This window comes from Lepisma saccharinum, chromosome 4, assembly GCF_977018435.1.
Source record: "Lepisma saccharinum chromosome 4, izLepSacc3.1, whole genome shotgun sequence".
Lineage (NCBI taxonomy): Eukaryota > Metazoa > Arthropoda > Insecta > Zygentoma > Lepismatidae > Lepisma > Lepisma saccharinum.
Window position 1 is genome coordinate 55121931 of NC_139232.1, and position 21065 is coordinate 55142995.

The 21065-nt window shown below is 39.0% G+C and overlaps 1 protein-coding gene across 3 annotated transcripts in view; it reads right to left on the reverse strand.

Moving 5' to 3' along the window:
- Positions 1-21065, reverse strand: part of LOC145987158 (deoxynucleoside triphosphate triphosphohydrolase SAMHD1-like) — a 144019-nt gene that overhangs the window by 59182 nt on the left and 63772 nt on the right. For all 3 annotated transcript variants that reach the window (XM_083121667.1, XM_083121668.1, XM_083121666.1), the window contains exons 2-3: positions 4223-4397; positions 2995-3160 (exon numbers count right to left, since the gene is read on the reverse strand). In XM_083121667.1, the coding sequence (XP_082977793.1) occupies positions 2995-3160; positions 4223-4392 (336 nt within the window). In that variant the 5' untranslated portion in view covers positions 4393-4397. The remainder of the gene's footprint in view (positions 1-2994; positions 3161-4222; positions 4398-21065) is intronic.

The window sequence follows — 21065 nt, forward strand, 5'->3', positions numbered from 1 at the left end:
CGTTTTACCTAAAGAGAGTTTCAAGAATTAAAACAAAACTCCAAACAAGCTGCTGACAGCTTTGGATGAACATACTAAATATCCATTCTTGCAAGAGAGGAATTACTGAAAATAACCATGGCCAATTTGCCGAGCAATACTTGTGCATCCCACTTTACATGAAAAATTACATGCATAGAACATTAAAGATACTTCAATTATACAGAAATAATATCGGGTGTCCCACTTAAAAGTGGTACGACATGGCTCAGTCGGTAACGCGTCTGACTACCATGCTCAAGGCCCCGGGTTCGATCCCCGGCCGGTTCAAAACGGGAACTTATCTAACGTTGGAAGCGGCCCCGGCGCCCACCCAGCGTCGAATAACATGGGTACCTGGGGGAAACCCTGGTGGGTAAAGGCGGTCAGGGGCGTGATGCTGATCACATCACCCCCACTCATGACCGGATCAAGAAAGTGTGGGGCGTTACCCCCACACCCCCTATACGCCTTCATGGCGTGGTGCTAAGCACAGGGGAACACTTTACCTTTTACCTTTACCTCACTGACTGCTTTCATACTAGTTGAATTGTTTTTTTCATATGTAAATACTGCAGAGTTTCAAGACATGTGTCATCATATAATTACATTTTCACATCTTATGTTAGGTTAGGTACACTTACTGTGTAAAACTGTAAAACTGTCTGGTTTATAACAAATGCTGAAAGTGCCATCCACCAGCATCCAGGCATCGCTGCGCTCGCAGTACAATGTTCTGAGAAACACGTCGTAATTCTTCAGGGGAGATGTTATTTATCTCGTTTGTGATGTTCTCTTTCAGTTGGTCTATCGTATGAGGGTTATTAGCGTACACTTTTCCTTTCAGAGCTCCCCATAAATAAAAATCACAAGATGTTAAGTCCGGCGATCGCGGAGGGCAAAGGTTTTTGCTGACAAACCTGTTTTTGGGAAACACTTCACTTATACGGGTCATACTCTGGTTGGAGGTGTGGGCAGTGGCACCATCTTGTTGAAAGACGCCGTGTCTTTTTTCATTTCCTGTTAACTGTGCATAGAACGACTCAAATATCTGCAGATATCTTTCGCTGTTGATAGTCTCTTCAAAGAAAATTGGTCCGATAATGCGCGTTCCCGACATTGCACACCAAACGCCTCTGGGTGAAGAGGTTCCTCATGCACGACGTGTGGGTTATCCTGTGACCAAAATCTACAATTCTGTGAGTTGATGTAACCAGAAAGATGAAACCAAGCTTCATCTGTCATGAAGAAGAGCATAGGATCCAGGTAACCATCAGCAATCGAAGATAACATCCAGTTGCAATAAGTAACTCGTTTAGCTTTGTCTGGTTCTTTCAATTCATGCACTACGGTCACACGAAATGGTCGGAAATGGAGCTCTTTTAGTACACGATGGCATGTTGTGCGGGATACACCAACTTGTTGAGATAATCTTCGTATCGATTTCTTGGGGCTTCTCAATATGTTACTGCGAATTCTGTCCATTACCACCGGGGTCTTCACTGTGGGACGCTTCTTCTTCAAAACATTACTAACGGATCCTGTAGTCCTCCATTTGTTATACATCTTTTGAATTGCATTGGTTGTGGGAGGCTTCATACCGACGTATTTCGCCACAAACATTTCTTTAGTCTCTTTAATGGACCCTGTCTTTATGTAAAATTCAACAATATCTATCCGGTGTTCAATTGCAAACTGCACCATTTCTCCGCAAACTTTTGCACAACAATCTCCGCAAACAATCACTTTTAAACTGTCGAACGCAACTCAACAATATTCAACAATTACGTGTGACTTCAAGTAATGCGATATTTCAGTTTAGGCAACTACATTAATCTGATTCCACCCATTTATTTGTGAACGCCAGAATGAATGTTAGGCGTACCACTTTTAAGTGGGACACCCAGTAGTACATAGTTTAAAAATTAACAAAACAGAATAATATTTCAGAAGACTAAACCTGTGGATCAAGTATCGTGCGTGTGTGGTGTGTGTGTGTGTGTGTGTGTGTGTGTATGTGGGTGTGTGTGTGTGTGTGTGTGTGAGATGGTGTGTTTATGTGTTTATGTGTTTATGTGTGCCCATATGCTGTACACCCTTCCCCCTAAGAAAAATGTCTGCATTCACCTATACAAGTACTCGAAAATGTATTAAAACCTTTCAATACAACTTTGAAACCATTCAACAACGGAAACCAACTAAAGAATGGGTAATTCTGTAAATACAAGTATGGATTTAGGGCCTCTCCGATGGCGCAGTGGTAGCGTCGTCGCCTTGTAATCAAGGGGTCCCAGGTTCGATACCCGGTGGAGGCACATAGTGATTCGGATCCCACTTTAAGCTGTACGCCCAATCCCGATTAGCCCTTCTGTGCATAAAGTGGATTTAAAACAAAAACTCAGACTCAAAACAAGTATGGCTTCAGAACTAGCTTTATAAGTACGTCGTCATCTAGTTTGACACAAGTGGCTTGCCTCAAGTTTATTACCAAGGCATTAATCAAATCTTGAAACCTGTTCACTCAAGCAAAAATCTCATGATAGATTTCAAAGATTCTGTCAATTTACTTACTTTATCGTAACACGTTGACTAGTATGTGTTTTACAGCTATGGAATGGCAAGCAGGTAAAGATGTATAATAACATGGCAATAAGTAAGATAAATAACCTGGAGTATAGAGTATTTAGCGTTTCAAAATATTAGCATTTTCCAAGTCAAGCTCTCATTCTTGGTAGCAGGAGGACGGCAATGCATAATTATAAACATTAATAGGTTTATAGTAGATACGTTATCGGTAGCGCCAACTTCATCCAAATTTGTGGGGTGGCATCGGACACTCATATTTCATCACTAATTTAGGAGTTTAGATGAATCTAAATCAACCTAGGACCTTGCTAGTCTCTTCTCTCCACGCCATCTACAGCACGTCGAAGAGCATTGATAAAACTATTTTAAGTATAATAGCAATAAACTTACCCTAAATCCACCTCCAACAATGTTCTCCCACATATGGGAGAATGGTCCATGGCCTATATCATGGCACAACCCCGCAATCTGCAAACACTCTATTTCTTCATTTCTGATTTTGGTCGTGGAATTTGTGTTCAGAGCTTCTGCCATCTTTCCAGCTAGGTAACATGTCCTGGAACAAATGAATGCAGAACAGAACATTAGATCAATCATGCGTTATTTCTATATATTGTCAATGGGCTACAATATAATCTTCAAATGATACCTTTCGTCTATCTAATGGATCATGTGTTACCTTATATCATTGAAGGATCGCATGTTCTCTCCAGGTATACTGCCATTAGAAAGAATAATTAATATCCTAAAAGTAAAAGAGTGTGGGATAAATAATAATGACTACATGAAAACATTACAATAATATCTGTCTGCAATGTATGCAAACTTCATTCTACATTGTCCATTGTCTACTTTTCTGTATTTGCTACCTTTAGAGAGAGCACCTCTTTTCTCGTCTTCCGGGGAACAAATTTATTCAGCTATTCAAAATTATTCAAATAAATAAACTTGTTGTATCTATCTTGTCTTCTTTTTCCCTATGTTTTCTATCAATTCTGTCTTTTTTTGTTGTCTCGTTTCCTTTCTTCCTATATTTTCTATAAATTCTCTCTTTATTTGTTCTTTTTTGTTTTCTTTCTTCCGATGTATATCTATCAATTCTGTCTTTCCTTGTTCTAATTGTGTTCTTTCTTCCGATGTTTATCTATCAATTCTGTCTTTCTTTGCTCTCTCTTGTTTTCTTTCTTCTTCCTATGTATATCTATCAATTCTGTCTTTCTTCTCTCTATATTGTTTTCTATCTTCCTATGTTTATCTATCATTTCTGTCTTTCTTTGTTCTGTCTTGTTATATTTCTTCCGATGTTTATCTATCAATTCTGTCTTTCTTTGTTCTGTATTGTTTTCTTTCTTACGATGTTTTTCCTATCAATTATCCCTACCATTCTTTGTTCTCTGTTGTATTGTTTCTACCCCTCCACTCCCTCTGTGTGTGTTTGTGTGTGTGTGTGTGTGTGATTCATGCTCTAATGTTTATGAAAAAAAATATTTGGGTGAGCAGGAATAGGGGTTAAGAATATTAATATTTCACGGTGGGCTAATGCCCGCCCTTGCCCTCTTACTGCTGCCGCCCCTGTAAAAAATGGCACAGATTACATCAAGGAAACCAACCAACTCACCCTAGAGAGTGCTCGAATCTCGTGTGGCACGCTGCAGGATACACGAAGCAACAAATTCCTAGCTGCTTGATGTTCCGAAGTCGCTGGAATTCAAGGGTGTCCATCAACTTGACACACGTTTCTGGAATGCTAATGTGTCCATGCACAGAGTCATTGAATACTTTATGCATTTTGCCTACGAAACAAAAAAAATAACGTGTTGTTAGGAAGCGGATTTTGCTCACTCAAAATGCAGACAAAATAAAAAAAGAGCAATATTTCATTTATATATTATGATATGTGATAATAAATATTAGAGAAGTAAAATAATAATAATCTAGATTAACACAAGGATATGTTTTCTTTTCTATTGTAAAATTAGCATTCTCTCTCCTACATGGGCGTCGCCAGAAATTTTTTCAGGGTGGGGGTGCTTTAAGTCCACTTTATGCACAGTAAGGCTAATCGGGACTGGACCTACAGTTTAAGGTGGGATCCGAACCACGATGTGCCTCTACCGGGAATCGAACCCAGGGCCCCTTGATTACAAGGCGGCGACGCTACCCATGCGCCATCGGAGAGGCCCTATTATTATTATTATTATTATTATTATTATATAAATGGGGAGACTCGATCCACCAAACGAGTGAATACCAGCACAACCTTTTTCTATTTTGCATTTTATGCAGTTAGTATCTGAAATGCATTTTGATATTAACTTTTGCACGTCTCGTTCAAGAGAAGGTTAACATTAGGTTGTTTTTTTCATAAAGTTTGTTGTGTGACCTCTCACCTACAACTGTAATTCTTAAGAGTTTTGAAAACTCTAGAACCATTTTTTCTTTGGATGAAATGGTTGTTTGTGTATTTTTCACTGAATGTTTTCCATCCAACGCATTTTTACTTTGACTATTTTCTTAGAGTACTAACTAAATGAACTTTATATCTGTTCTTAACAATAATAGTAACAAACTTTAGACTTTCTTGTATCTTTAAATGAACAATGTTAATTTCCAGGGTGGTCCACCGACCCGTTCGACCCCCCACCCCTTCTTCCGACGCCCATGCTCTCCTACCAAAACTCAAATGAACTTGTGCCTATGGCGTAACAGAGTTCTCTTATTACAGATTGAATTCCATTGCCAATCATCTGAATGGTCACTGTTGTTATTTCCCTTCCTGAGATATAGCCCAGTCAATGCATGAAGGAAAAAATGTCGAACGTCGGGAATAATTCCATAAAAGCTGAATTTTAGTCAGTTCTTAGAACACTATTGCAGAAGTGCAAAATCCCAAAAGTTACTCCCCTTCCCTCCTTAATATGAAATAACGTTATATTTTAACTTTTTATATTTGAAAATCGCGACAATGAGGAGTAGTGATTAGATAAAAAAAAATACAAACATTGGAAGATTCAGCGGGAGGGGCCAAAAAAAAATTACACATTTTCAGACATTTACTTTTTTTTTGTCTGGCGGAAAACTGTACATTTATATTGAAGTAAGCGAAGCAGAGATCTGTTATAGGCAAGTAAAGATAAGCATTATTACTTTCATCCTGGAGTCGAGCGAAAGAAATTAATATATAAAAAAATAATTCTTTGGTCCAGTGGGCTTCAGCGTTTTCTCTGTAGCGGGCCATTTTAACATTCTATATGGCAGTGATTCTCAACCTTCGCGAGAATGCGGTCCGGTAAATTCTCCTTTAAAAAGTCGATGCCTCGGTTCCAACAATTTTACTCGGAAATAATTGTCTATTTTTAAACTGTATACAAGTAGTATAAAATATACTATTACTGGAACACAAAAAGTATGACCCCCCTCAGACTGGTTTGGCTACACTTAAAACTATGTCAAGATGCTTATATAAGCTTATTGCCTAAGTGTGCTACTCTGTCGAATCCAAGAATTTAGTAAAAAAAGCCCTCGGGGATTTCCCGTAAAAAGTATGACCCCCTCAGATTGATTTGGCTACACGTACAAAAGCTGCATTTGTCAGAATGTTGTCCATAGGATCGTAAAAAAATATGGCCCTCTTGGCATTGTTTTGGCTACACTACAAACTAAGCCAAGATGCTCATATGAGCTTATTGCCTTTAGTGTAATACTCTGTAAAGTGTAATCTTATTAGCTATACACACACACGCACACACGCACACACACACACAAGTTTACTTCTGGTCTACTTCTGGTCTACTTCTATTGCATCATGTTGCGCAAAAAAATTATTATGCAATATTATGCAACAAATTATTAGGCAATATTATGATGACCTGTATCTAACGTGCTGTTTTCTGATTGGTTGGTTATGACGTAATGCGATGATGTGGTGTCTTCTGATTGGCTCACTGTTTTGGATGTTTTCAACGCGGTCCGCGCTTAGGCTACTTAAAGAGTTTTTGCATTACAGATCAGACAGTATTGTGAGAGTGGTTGAAGAGTATGGACGTGTTGTTAACTATCTTGGCCCACATGCTTATGACCATATTCTTGAACCCCCTCTGAGTTGATTTAGAACAGACTCGTATAAACTGGACTACAGGTTTGTTTGGTTTGATGTACAGAAATTCTTATTATTCGTATTAAATGTATTTCTGGTATACTGTACGAAAGGCTTATATTTCGTATAAAATAGTCTGATATTTGACACATCCAACTTGTTTGTTATAATCCACTCATATTTAGAGTCAGGCAGATACACTAATTTATATCTGTCCCAGTTTGTTATACAAGATCAATACGGTTTCTACTACATGACACGCATTTGTGGTATTAGGTCATTGCTCCTCTATGTACACGACATGTCTGTGCGGACACGCATTTGTGGTAGTAGGTCATTGCTTCTGTAGATCAATGTTTATTCTACAAGACATACCTTTGTGGTATTAGGTCATTATCTTTACGTCCTCTCATAGTTTTTTTTAAGTATATAGTTTCATTAAGTACATAGTTTTTGATTTGAGCCCCAATAAATTATATATAAATACCAAAACCAAAAATAGTAACAGACTAAGTATACATACTAAGTATACAAAGCACACTGCTGAACCCAATTGATATTTTTTATTAAGTATATAGTTTTTGATTTGAGCCCCAAGAAATTATATATAAATACCAAAACCAAAAATGCCAAATCAAAAATATTGTAATCAATGCGATAAGAATATATCTAGCCCCAATTGGGCCAAGCACCAACGTAATTGTGATCCTGAGAAATGCAAAATGCCCACTAAAATATGCCCAAAATGCCATAGAAAATTTTGCAAGGCATACTTCAATAGACATATAGGCTCTTGTTTTGCACAGGCATCAACATTGCCCCCACAGCCATCTACATCTGTTCTAAAAAGAAAGCTTGTTACATCCGATAATACTAGACCGGCAAAGCGACCACGCAATGCACCTATTCATAGTAGTTTTGACGGTCAGCTTAGTGATTACCGTTTCGTATCAGAGCCAAGATGTGATATTAAGAATTTTTTGAACAGTAAAAATCCTGATATGCTAGCTATTCTAAATTCACAAAATGGCTCTTATAAGCTATCTCTTAAATTGTATACTGAATATAAGAAACCAAATGGCACAAAATTTACACACCCTCACATAACAGAAACTGTACCTGTATACTCAAATTCAAACTTAGACGAAATACTAAGCAGGTTGATAGACCAATTGCTTATCAAACAATCTGAGTTTGCTGCTAACGAATCAGGATGGAGTCTTCGTGGATCTCCACACAGGCTCTATGTTAATATTTTTGAATTCAGACCTCTACAAGGTTCTACATATCTGCCTTTACCTGACAATATCAAAAACAAAAAAGCCGTGGTTAACGTAGAAAATACAGACCAGAAATGCTTTTTGTGGTGTATTTTGGCTGCTTTGTTTCCAGTTTTAAATAATCCACAGCAAATAAGTCATTATAAACAGCATGAACATGATTTTGATGATGCTATGGATGGCTTAGAATATCCAATGTTTGTCCAGAATATCGATAAATTTGAAAAAAAAGGCCAGAGATAGCAATGGTATGCCATTATCTATTAATGTGTTTATTTGTTCTGCTAGTCGTGGCGATTGCTTAATAGAGCCTCTTAGAATCAGCAACCTTGATGATGACTCTGCTGTCCCGATCGATCTGCTCTTAATTGATAGAGACGGTACATACCATTACACTCTGATACGCAATTTTCAGGCTTTAGTCAGAAAACAACAGCAAATCCAATACAATATACAAGGTGTGTCGAAGATGTTTGACTGTATTTGATGGTCAAAAAATAGTAAATGGTGTTGATGAAGTGAATACCGAAATTGCTAAAAACAAGTTGGCTGAACATTTAAAATACTGTGGCAACCATAAACCTGTTCATATGGCTATGCCTAAACCAAACGAAAATGCCAAATTCAAAAAAATTCGAAGCCTTGTTGTGGCACCCAGCATATATAGTCTGTGATTTTGAATCAAATCTCAAACCGCTTGCATTCTGCAGCTCAGATCCCGAAGACTCTTCAAGTACAGCGTATCAGCTACACGAACTTTCTAGTTTTTGTTATGTAGTTGTACAGAATGGTGTTGTTAGTAAATCATGCTTATACAGGGGACCAGATGCTGTTAAAAAAATTGTGCATAAAATAGAAAAAGTGTACCATAGGATAGCCCTCAATATTTTGTTAAAATCAGAACCTATGCTACCTTTAACAGAGGATCAAATCGAAGATTTCCACAGTACAGAAAAATGCCCGGTATGTAATTCTGAATTTTCGGATACAAATATCAAGGTGCGTCATCATCGCCATACGGACGGTCGATATAAACAGGCTTTGTGTAGTAGCTGTAATATTAAGATCCAGAGACCAAAATTTGTCCCGATATTTTCCCACGGTGCATCTAATTATGATTTTCATCATCTGATCAAATACGAAGAGTTTAAGAAGCAGGATTTAAATATTTTAGCAGAAAATGACGAGAAATATATAGCTATTGGCAAAATAATCAGTGTTAATGTTGAGTTGGTTTTAAGTCCACTTTATGCACAGTAAGGCTAATAAATTCTTCTGTAGTTGAAATTAGGCTTTGCTACCAATAGTGGTAATCAACGGGTTCTGCAACTTTAAGTGAGTCTCAGTGTTGCCAACCCACCCCAAGAAAATTTCACCATACGATATTTTACAGGCAAAGCTAACCTACAAATAGGAGTTGGCAACACTGACTAGTCGCTTCACAAACCTTTTGTTTTTTTAAAAAAATTGCCATATGATATTTCAGAGGCGAGGCTAACCTACAAATAGGAGTTGACAGCGTAGCCTTCTAAGATGATAAGTATGCAGTAAAATGAAGAAGAAGAATTAATGACGCTAACCGGCGGTGCAGTGTTAATGCTTCCTCTTCTTCTTCTCCCTCTTCTTCTTCTTCTCTGTATTTTCTAGCATACTGATCTATTGCATGCTAACCAAACCTCTTGGGAGGTGGGCCACGGGTCCTCCACATGTATGTATGTATGAAATGCGATTTGGGGGAGGCCAAATTTTAAACTTACAGCTTAATTAATCTGCATGCATGCTTAATGTTTGACTTTTTTGTTTCTAGTTCGACATGAGATACACACAATTTTACTTTTTGAAGTACAGTTAATATTACCTAGGTTAAGCTGTGACATACAACTAGCGATCGACACGACCACCTGACACACAGACACAGAGAGAGTGAGCAAATTTAAAGTGTGATCTATCGTGAATTAAACTAAGCTCCCTCACCCACCCACATATAGCCTTACAGGTGACTCAAAAGCAGAAATTGGTCATAGCGTGACAGGTCGATCTATCGTGAACTAAACTAACCTCCCCCACTCATACATACACACTATGTCTTACAATAAGTAAGGCTGCTATATCACATGTAAGGGCTGACGGTTGCCAACACACACAAGATCTATTGCAAACTTTATTAACCTACGACATAAGCCATTGACACACACACACCAAGCCTTCCAGATAGGCTATAAGCAACTCACCTCTTGCAATTGTATAACGGGGAAAATTAACCTACAGCTAGCAACACTGTTTGAGCTGCTTTCGACGAGTAGTGTTACCAAACTTACTTTTTTGCAAATAGGCTCTACAGCTAGAGGCTTGAAACATATACCCTACCAGAGTATGCCAACTTACCTCATGTAAAAATATTACCTAGTACGGGTTAAGCTGTGACATACAACTAGCGAACGACACGACCACCTGACACACAGACAGAGAGAGTGTGATACAGCTTATACGCAGTTTTTCCTACACACGTACTGGGTTTAAAAGGTAACTTGCAACAACCATTTCACTCACCTCCTATCATATAATAAAATTACCACAGGTTTTTGATACTTGCTGCCAGAACATGGTGGTTTTAGACTGGAAATTCAGCCCGATTATTCTATTTGTGCAAGAGAAAAATGATGATGCCTGCATTTGGAATATATAATTCTTCTTACGGTATTTTGCGTGCCCCCAGTAACCTTGCGTTCGATTCACGGAAGCTATGACGTGTATTTCCTGTTTCGCGAACATACGAGAACCTTTCACAATGTCGCATCAGATAATATATTGCAAGAGCGAGTTGGTTGTGTATATAAATCTAGTCTTGGGGAATGGACATGAATATAATGTCAAAATTATTGCATAACTTAAAAAGAACATTTATTGCACTGCGCTTTCTAGCAAAGGTAAATGTGGAATGCCCCGGCCCCTCAGAGATTCGAATACTGTTAGTTAAACAGCAAGCATTGTCATATGGACTGACGATTATTATTTTTTAAAAAAAACAGACCTCGTAGTAAGTTATAACCTGAGCTGTCTTGCAAGTCTCTCGAGTTTGATATCTGGTGAAGGAATATGATGCCACTATAAACTGTACACAAGATATACCCAGTCCCTGGCATGAGATGGACGAGGACCTATACAGTTGTACAATGGTTGTTCTCTTTATTAAAGCATAGCGCTTATTTACATGTCAGCGCAACATGCATGCAAAGAAGGGAGGGAGACCATAACGGATAATTCTTATTTCGATTTCAATACTTTTGCTAGTCACGCTATCTAGACGAACACTGGAAGATGGCTAAAAGCGAGGGAAGGAAAGAAATGTTACCTTTTCACCCTCTGCCTGTGTGTGATATACTAGTTTTACATGCATACGGCTGTATCGTGAAGCGAGGCCGAAAATAATTTTTGAAAGCAGTCTCGAGCATCTTCGCGTTCAGCCAACAAGAGAAATAAAACATTACACATGGGTGTGGGGCGCAACAGCCACAGTACGGTAATGTGCATGGATGTTAAAACTTTTGGGTTTTTCTGAATAGACATACATATCAGTTTTGCAGTCTCCAGATGGGACCGGAGCTTACTCTTCATTTGGACAAGGGGGTTCAGATCAACTATAATTTTTGTTCACATCAAAATGAAACAAAGGATTTTACTCCACTGCTTACTTATTCAATATTTTTATTATTGTAAAGAATGGGGCGGTGTGTCTTATTGTATATAGTCTTCCAACAACCACCTCGGGGGCGTAAATTTATGTTTCTGCATGTATGCAAAATATAGTTAACTTCAGTTGTGAAGTTTGTTTTGCTGTTGTGATTAAATACTAAACCAAAATCTCACTACATAACTTTGAATTATATTTGTTAAAATCGATCTATATTATATCATCGCTATAGGTGGTCCATGTTATGCGCAGGAGAATTTTTTTTAAAAAATGTCTTGTTTCTCGAACCTGTGGCCTGTAGATTTGCTTTGTTGGCAAACAGAAACAGAAAAATGGCACCATGTTATTCTATACTGATATACTGATAGTCAACAACTATGTCGAAAAGCAATGATGGGGGGGACTTGTCTGTGTTGGGTCTTATTAACAACTTCACAGCTGTACCTGCACAACTCATCGACAACAAATCAACAATGTTAGGAAATGTGTGCATGGCCCCGAGAATACAATTTAAAATCACTGATGTGATATGAACCCCTTCACTTGTGTGTATTTGAATATGCGAACATGAGGCACTTTGAATAATCGAGGCGGACAATCACAAAAACAGCTTGCAACGGTATGGAGAGTTCAAACTTCAGACGATTTTTGTTAATCTACGAAAAGCCAAGGGGCGAACGGAGATCACTACGAAAATTGTAACGCGAGGCTATTTTGGCTAATGGCAACGATGAGGATGAATAATGGTTGTTTTGATGAAATTGAAAAAGTGGGGCACGTCTGCTTCGAAGTGCATTACACCAACAACTACAATTGTCCCTCTTCCCCACACGAGGCGATTAACAGAGGTGTACTTTTGCCGGTCTACGACTCTGAGGGCTCAAGTTACAATGTTTACCTATAGCTGTACATATTTAAAAATGACCTGAGCAATTAAATGTTACAATACCGATCCTGATCTTTGTCGGATGACGTAGGTTGCAATCCCACCCCCGATGGCGTATAGACTTAAATGTTTCCATAACATGAAATACTGTTAATGGAAATCTGTCGTTTCTAATGTAAAAATCATATAACAAGAAAAAGAAGAAAATAAATGTTGCGAGCAAATACGGAGCCTCAACCCAAACACATAAATGATCAGACAAGATGTCAACGGTGCGTTCATAACTAACATGTGATTATTCAAAAATTGAAATGGTGCAGGGGGAAACAACCAACTAACTAACTAGGCTTCTTAAACCCGAGGACAGCAAATACAAGCCTATCCTGATCTGAGAAAGATCTCTATCCACTCTTTTTCCATCCCAACCGATTTTCTTTTAGGTCCATTCAACCCCTCATGGTACACGAGCTCCCACTGCCCTGATGGTGGAGGAAGCGAATCTATTTGGACATGAAAGAGCATTATGTGTGGGAGACTATAATTTATACATGTGGTTGCTTGGATGCTTACAGAGGATGCCATAGCTCGTGCGATTGAGGCATTTTATTAAGCACATATTTTGATGAGTGTAAAGAATTAAATAAGTCACAAGGGGCTGAGGCATGGTTCGAATTTCTCGATCTAGGTATGGATGCAGACAGACACGAAGTTTTGTGTGTGGACACAAATGATAATGGAAAAATGCCGTTCACCCCGATAGCATAGTGGTAATGTTGTTCTTGCCGCGTTTCCATCGACAACATAGTGGTTACACTGTCCCCTATTAAGAAGTTCTTCTCAAAATTATTCAATCACTCTCTCTCTTCTTCTTCTATCATCTCGGTAACCAAAAGAAAGGTTTTCTCAAACGTTTAGACGACTACGAAAACGTTGAAATGTAAAATATTGTTGCATTGTAATAAAAAAAAAATTCGTTGAATATGCCTAACCTAAAATAAAATTCAAGAATTAATAGAGTTAAACATTTGCCACTCTGAAATGGCGACGGCTATCATAACATCATTTTCAGCAGGATAATAATGACAATATTATATATATTAAGGATTAGGCCCGAGGGATTCTTATTCACTATACTCGTTTCTAACCTGTCCACACTGGAAACCGAAAACACAAGTACGAGACACTAACTTGGGAGAGGACATGCAAAAACTTTGCGGGGTTCATCTTAAAAACTTCAGTAGATGTTTGTCATGGTACTCCCTCCTTAAATTCGATTCGAAAGGCACAAATATTCCGGTTCTTGAATAAGAAGCGCGTATGCCTTCGGAAAGAGAGAAGAAGAAATAAATAAATCAACTCATGCATATTCTTCATGTACGTACGCTTGGTGACAAGAAACAGTATTTTTTTTTCTCTTCAAGAAATTGTTTTCAACTTTTTGCTAGGTGACCCAACAGGAGTGGACGAAATAGCTTATTCATTCAAACTGGAAGCTTGCTTTTTTTTCAACAATGGAAAACACATTATTTCCAGTGAAATATCGACTCAACTACCTAGAATGGCTACCACGGGCTTGGTGACTGAATACTAAAAAACTATCGAGCGACTTACTTCACAGCAGTGTCACTTAGTTTCAACAAGAACAGTTCAAGGCTTCCCGGGTGTCCTGCAAGGTTCGGCATTTATTTTTTTAATAGCAAGCAGATGAACTGGCCTTACAATATGAAGATCCCTCTCACTGTGTCGGTTTTAGCGAACGTCACGACTGTGTTTGTGTGTGTACTGTGAGTTAAATAAAAAAAATGTGGAACATATCAGGCAATGCGACCTCTTCGAACTTCAATGATCCGAACTTCGAACAGAAACTTGCAAATATGCTTGCCGAGATTTCAAGTGATGTGTCAGATATTGAATTTTTCCAATACAGAGGACGAAGAATATATTCAAAGCAATCATGATACCGATTCATATGTGTCAGTTGACGGCGATGAAGACAACCAAAGCAGTGGACCTGATACAGTAAGTGACAAATATTTTTATGATAAAAAGTAGATTCAAGAGATCTTCAGTGGAGACTACGAAACATACCAGAGTCCCGGAATATATATATTTTTTTTTGTTTCATCCCGAACTACAAAGAAGAAACAAAGTAGATCCAGTTGATGCATGGGGCTACATTATCACAGACACTATGCAGGAGAACATGCTAAAATAGACAAAGAAAATAAATTGAAAATGTGAGAAAGAAATACGTTAATTCTGATAGAGTTGTGCTCACAACTTGTGCCCTTACAGAACTGAAAAGCTTCCTTGGACTCCTTATTTACAATATAATTTTAAATAGAACAACAAAAACTTTCGATCCTTTTTTGCTACAGACGGAACAGGACATATTTCGAGTAACCATGTCATCAGCTAGATTTGCAGTACTTCCGAGTTGTATGAGATTTGTCAACCCTGAAAGCAATTTTGCAAGTTCTGAGTGAATTTAATGTCAATTCTCAAGCTTGCTATTCGCTTGGTGCTAATATAACTAGAACTAATAATCAGAACACATTAGAACAGATAGGCTAGAGTTATGTGAAAACGAGAAAAAGCTTTCTATACATAGGCAGGCTGTAGTAAGACTGTGTAAACCTAATTTTGATACCAACAGAAATGTAACTACTGATAACTGGTACACTTCCATGGAATTTGTAGATGTACTGTTAAAAAAACTGGGCTAACTATTGTAGGAACAGAAAAGAGATTTCACCACAATTTCAGGCTCAAAAAGTTGGAAATAGTGTATACAGCTTTACGAAGAGTGTTAAATAGTTTCTCAAGTACCTAAAAAGGAATTCTCATTTCAAAATGTTGTGTTTTGTCTAACAATTGATTAAATTAAGTACCGAAGAGCAATTCTCGAAATATTATACTGAAATGTTTACATTATAATAAGTGTCCTTGCATAGCCGTTCCAGTCTTCAAAGTGCTCCCAACACGGCTTCTGCTTGCTTTTCAATAAAATCTAAATTATGTGCAGTTCAATTTACGGTACTAGCGTGTCTCACTGCTACACGGAAAATCCTACAGGAGTTTATTTTTTCCTGGAGCTCTGAGACTCGCCAAACCCTATATGGTATTGAGTATCCTCATCATTGCGATGTGATGAGAAACATGAATGTCCATGTTGTGAATGAAAAAGCCAGAAAATCACATGTCACGGCTTTTGATGTTATCTGTAAAAAAAAAAGCATAACGAGAGTGAGGATTATGTCGGAAATAAACGTGTAGAGGACGAGGCTTGCAGCATGAAGTTTCAAGGATGCCAGTTCCTAATAGCTCGGTATTAACCAACTAATTCTCTTGTCTTCTTAAACCCGAAGGTTTAGCAACAGAAGCCTTCCATCTCTCACCCTGTAAATGAGCAAGATCAATCCAATTTTGTATCTAATTCTGTTCAAATCATACGGCTCGAATCTTGTGTGTATTACCTTCACTGTTTATTCTTTTCGCTAGCTTTTTGATCATACATTTTTATTGCATGTTTCGAATGTCAGCACAATATATTTTTCTCTTGGATCATTCATGACTATGAGGATGAAAGAATCAGAAACACAATATTATTTAACAAGCAGTATATATGTTAAAAGTTCCTAGAGAGGGGATGTACTTGACACAAGAATATAATTACCAGTGAATCATTGATTGAATTGCAGCTTTAAGTTCGCTTTATGCACGGAAAGGCAAATCGGGATTGGGCCTGTAAATCGAACCACCATGCGCCTCCAACAGGTATCAATCGAAACCTAGCACTTTTTTGATTACAAAGCGACAACGCCATCGGCAAGACATAATTACCAGAAAATAACTGCAACCGACACAGTGAGAGAGGTCTTCATATTGTAAGGCCAGTTCATCTGCTTGCTATTAAAAAAAATAAATGCCGAACCTTGCAGGACACCCGGGAAGCCTTGAACTGTTCTTGTTGAAACTAAGTGACACTGCTGTGAAGTAAGTCGCTCGATAGTTTTTTAGTATTCAGTCACCAAGCCCGTGGTAGCCATTCTAGGTAGTTGAGTCGATATTTCACTGGAAATAATGTGTTTTCCATTGTTGAAAAAAAAGCAAGCTTCCAGTTTGAATGAATAAGCTATTTCGTCCACTCCTGTTGGGTCACCTAGCAAAAAGTTGAAAACAATTTCTTGAAGAGAAAAAAAAATACTGTTTCTTGTCACCAAGCGTACGTACATGAAGAATATGCATGAGTTGATTTATTTATTTCTTCTTCTCTCTTTCCGAAGGCATACGCGCTTCTTATTCAAGAACCGGAATATTTCTGCCTTTCGAATCGAATTTAAGGAGGGAGTTCCATGACAAACATCTACTGAAGTTTTTAAGATGAGCCCCGCAGAGTTTTTGCATGTCCTCTCCCAAGTTAGTGTCTCGTACTTGTGTTTTCGGTTTCCAGTGTGGACAGGTTAGAAACGAGTGTAGTGAATAAGAATCCCTCGGGCCTAATCCTTAATATATATATAATATTGTCATTATTATCCTGCTGAAAATGATGTTATGATAGCCGTCGCCATTTCAGAGTGGCAAATGTTTAACTCTATTAATTCTTGAATTTTATTTTAGGTTAGGCATATTCAACGAATTCTTTTTTTATTACAATGCAACAATATTTTACATTTCAACGTTTTCGTAGTCGTCTAAACGTTTGAGAAAACCTTTTTTTTGGTTACCGAGATGATAGAAGAAGAAGAGAGAGAGTGATTGAATAATTTTGAGAACTTCTTAATAGGGGACAGTGTAACCACTATGTTGTCGATGGAAACGAGGCAAGAACAACATTAAGTAGATAGTATTTGTACCTTTGACGCCAACTCTGATTTCTTGACCAAACGACCACAAAAAGTTGAAAAACTCACTTTCTCTCCCTGTTCCGCGCCTCATTTATTGCGCTGACGATGTTTCACGGGCGCAGAAAAGCAGTGATGAGTGAAAGATGAGCTCTCATCCTCTCATCCTCTCATCCTCTCATCCTCTCATCTTCTCATCCTCTCATCCTCTTATCCTCTCATCCTCTCATCTTTTGAAAGATGAGTGCACCTTATCGTAATTTTCCAAGTCCGGGACCCAAATGTTTATATATCGTGACCTTCGTAAACCTCTCATCCTCTCATCCTCTCATCTTCTCATCCTCTTATCTTCTCATCCTCTTATCTTCTCATCCTCTTATTTTTGAAGAATGAGTGTACCTTATCGTAATTTTCCAAGTCCGGGACCAAATGTTTATATATCGTGACCTTCGTAAACCTCTCTCGGGGAACGATGTGCCACACACATACACACACGTGCGCGCGTATCACTTTCTCTCCACGTTCATTGCCATCTGCTTCCGCAGTGGACGACTCCACCCTCGGCAACCACAAATGGCAATAAACTCCCCGAACCTAATTATCTTGCATCTGCTTCCGCCCGAAGCGAATCTGTAAGAGGATGCGAGGAAAAAAATGATCGAATACCATGATAAACATGCATGAGGTGGAACTGTCAACGGGGTTCATTGCCATCTGCTTCCGCAGTGGACGACTCCACCCTCGGCAACCACAAATGGCAATAAACTCCCCGAACCTAATTATCTCGCATCTGCTTCCGCCCGAAGCGAATCTGTAAGAGGATGCGAGGAAAAAATGATCGAATACCATGATAAACATGCATGAGGTGGAACTGTCAACGGGGTTCATTGCCATCTGCTTCCGCAGTGGACGACTCCACCCTCGGCAACCACAAATGGCAATAAACTCCCCGAACCTAATTATCTCGCATCCGCTTCCGCCCGAAGCGAATCTGTAAGAGGATGCGAGGAAAAAATGATCGAATACCATGATAAACATGCATGAGGTGGAACTGTCAACGGGGTTCATTGCCAGACATTGACTATAGCGCTCATTGTGTTTTCACCAAGGGGGTCGCGTGGGATGGGGGGTTCCTATATAACGCACCAGTTTCTCTTTTTGTACATCATTATCATAGTGAGCCTCAATCGTGGCAGTTCAGTATTCTTAATTGTTTGTCTGATAGTATACATATATATCATCGTGGAAGTTTTAGTGAGCTACAAGTTTTATTTTGAAGTCTCTCTATCTTTCTTGAAAGGTGAACGTCAATTGTGGCAGTTCAGTATTTTTTAATTTGTTTGTCTGGCAGTATACATATATATCATCGTGGAAGTTTTAGTGAGCTACAAGTTTTTTTGAACTCTCTCTATCTCTCTTGAAAGGTAAGTTGTTTTTCAAGTGTTTTTTTCATCATATATTTATTTTGTTTTGCGTCTGACACACACACATATTCAGAGGAGTCATAAAAATTGACACACACCTCCTACAACAGTGCACACACTGATCGCGTCTAATATATATATATATGCACTTGTGGAAAGAAAAAAACTGTCTAGCATTTTTGATCTATTTTTTTTTCTTCTGTTTCAGTGCGCTTTCCCCTACCACCACCAACCCCAACAAATTTCTCTGCATATATATATATAAATAACAGAGGGAAAAAATGGAATCACAACCAGGTCCCTCCGGTTTTTACGGGAAAGTGGCATGTCGCAACTGTGAGACGTTGATTTCTAAACCTAACATTGCTAGGCATTTGAAAAAATGTCGTCTACCGGATCATGATGTCGTAGTCCCGCCGGCAAAGAAATCTCGCATTAATACGCATGAAGGCGGTGCTTTGAATAAAAGTGCACGCATCATGACCTATAAATCTGGAAGTGAAAAGTGTGACTCGAGCATCTTCCTCGACAAAGTGAAATCTCTGGTAGTACATCAATTACGTGATTGCCTCGTCAATGTTGCAATTAAAATTCATCTCGTCTTGACCCTGCTGTATGAGAAAGTTGTCTCGTCCGAGTCAAGCACTTTCAGTTTTTACGTAGGGTGCGAATGCTTACACGATGACAATAACGAGGATCTGGAGGAAATTGTGACACGGCTATTCGAGCACTTGGGAGAAAAACAAGAAGACTTTGAAGGTAGAGGAAGTGGGTGGACTCTTTGCGGTGAGAATCACACGTTAGAACTTCGAGTCTGCAATTTTAAACCGCTACGCAGCGCTCAAAAAAACAAGCAAAAAAAAAAGCAAAATGCAGTGTTGAACATACAAAGTAATGATGCGAAGAGTTTCCTGTGGTCTGTCATCGCCGCATTACACCCAGCAAATAATGATAAACCCCAACGCCTGTCCAATTACCGAGGATATGAGGGAAGATACGAGAATATGATGAGAGGAATTTCCTATCCTGTGCCTCTGAATAAGATCAATCAATTTGAAAAAAACTATAGAGAGGAAAAAGGAGAAGATATCAATATTTCTGTGTTTGGGGTTGACGATTGCGACAACATTCGTGTGTTAAGACCTGCGAGAAGGCAGAATAATGTAATTCGACTCTTGCTTGTAGATGGCCGTTACAGTTTGATACGGAATTTCTCACGATTAGTAGGAAGACAGATCACCAAGCATCACGATAAGATCGAAATTTGCGATCGATGCTTGAGAATTTTTCGCGAGGGAAAGAAGATGAAAGAACAGCACAAGTGTTTTGGCTCCGTGAATGCAGAACCCGAAGATGTCATGCCGGAACCCGGAACCAAGATGAAATTTCAGAAACACCAGGCTCTTCTCCACCATCCCGCTGTCCTTTATGCCGACTTTGAAAGCTTCCAAGTTCCCATGACGTCTTGCAACCCTGATCCCTCTACCTCAAGCACGATACAAATTTTTCACCACGAGCCTTGCAGTTTCTCCATCTACGGAGAAAAATTAAATGATGTCATCCTGTATTGCGGACCCGATGCGGCAAAACATTTTGTTAAGAAGATAGCGGAATGCGCGAGAGAACTTGCACCCAGCCTGAAAGGCTCTTACGTTTCTCCACCTGCTCTCACGACGGAACAACAACGGGGACATGATGCGGCGACAAGATGCGCGGAGTGTAACCAGGCTTTCACCGCCGAAAATTACAAGGTCGTCCACCATGACCACCAGAATGGATTATTCCTGAGCACCATCTGTAATTCGTGCAATCTCAAGATTAAGGAGTCGCATTTTGTTGCCGTGTTTCTGCACTACACGGAAAAATACGATACGCATCTCTTCGTTAAAGAGCTCTACAACATAACTTCTCGAATCAGCATCATTCCGAGAACGAGCGAGAAGTACATCGCGGTGAGAGTGTGGATCCCTCTCCAAGAAGGAGGAAGTGTGGAAGTGCGAATCCTGGACTCTTACAATTTCCTGTCCTCCAGCCTCGCAAGCCTTGCATCTCAACTTGGCGACGAAGATCTTGTGGCCACCAAGCAAAAATGTTTTTCGGGGAGAGATGAGAATTTGAATCTGTTGCGTCGCAAGGGCGTCTACCCTTACGAGTACGTCAACGATTTCGAGAAATTTGACGAGACGGAACTCCCACCCCGGGAGGCATTTTATTCTCATCTCACGGAGGACGTCTGTTCC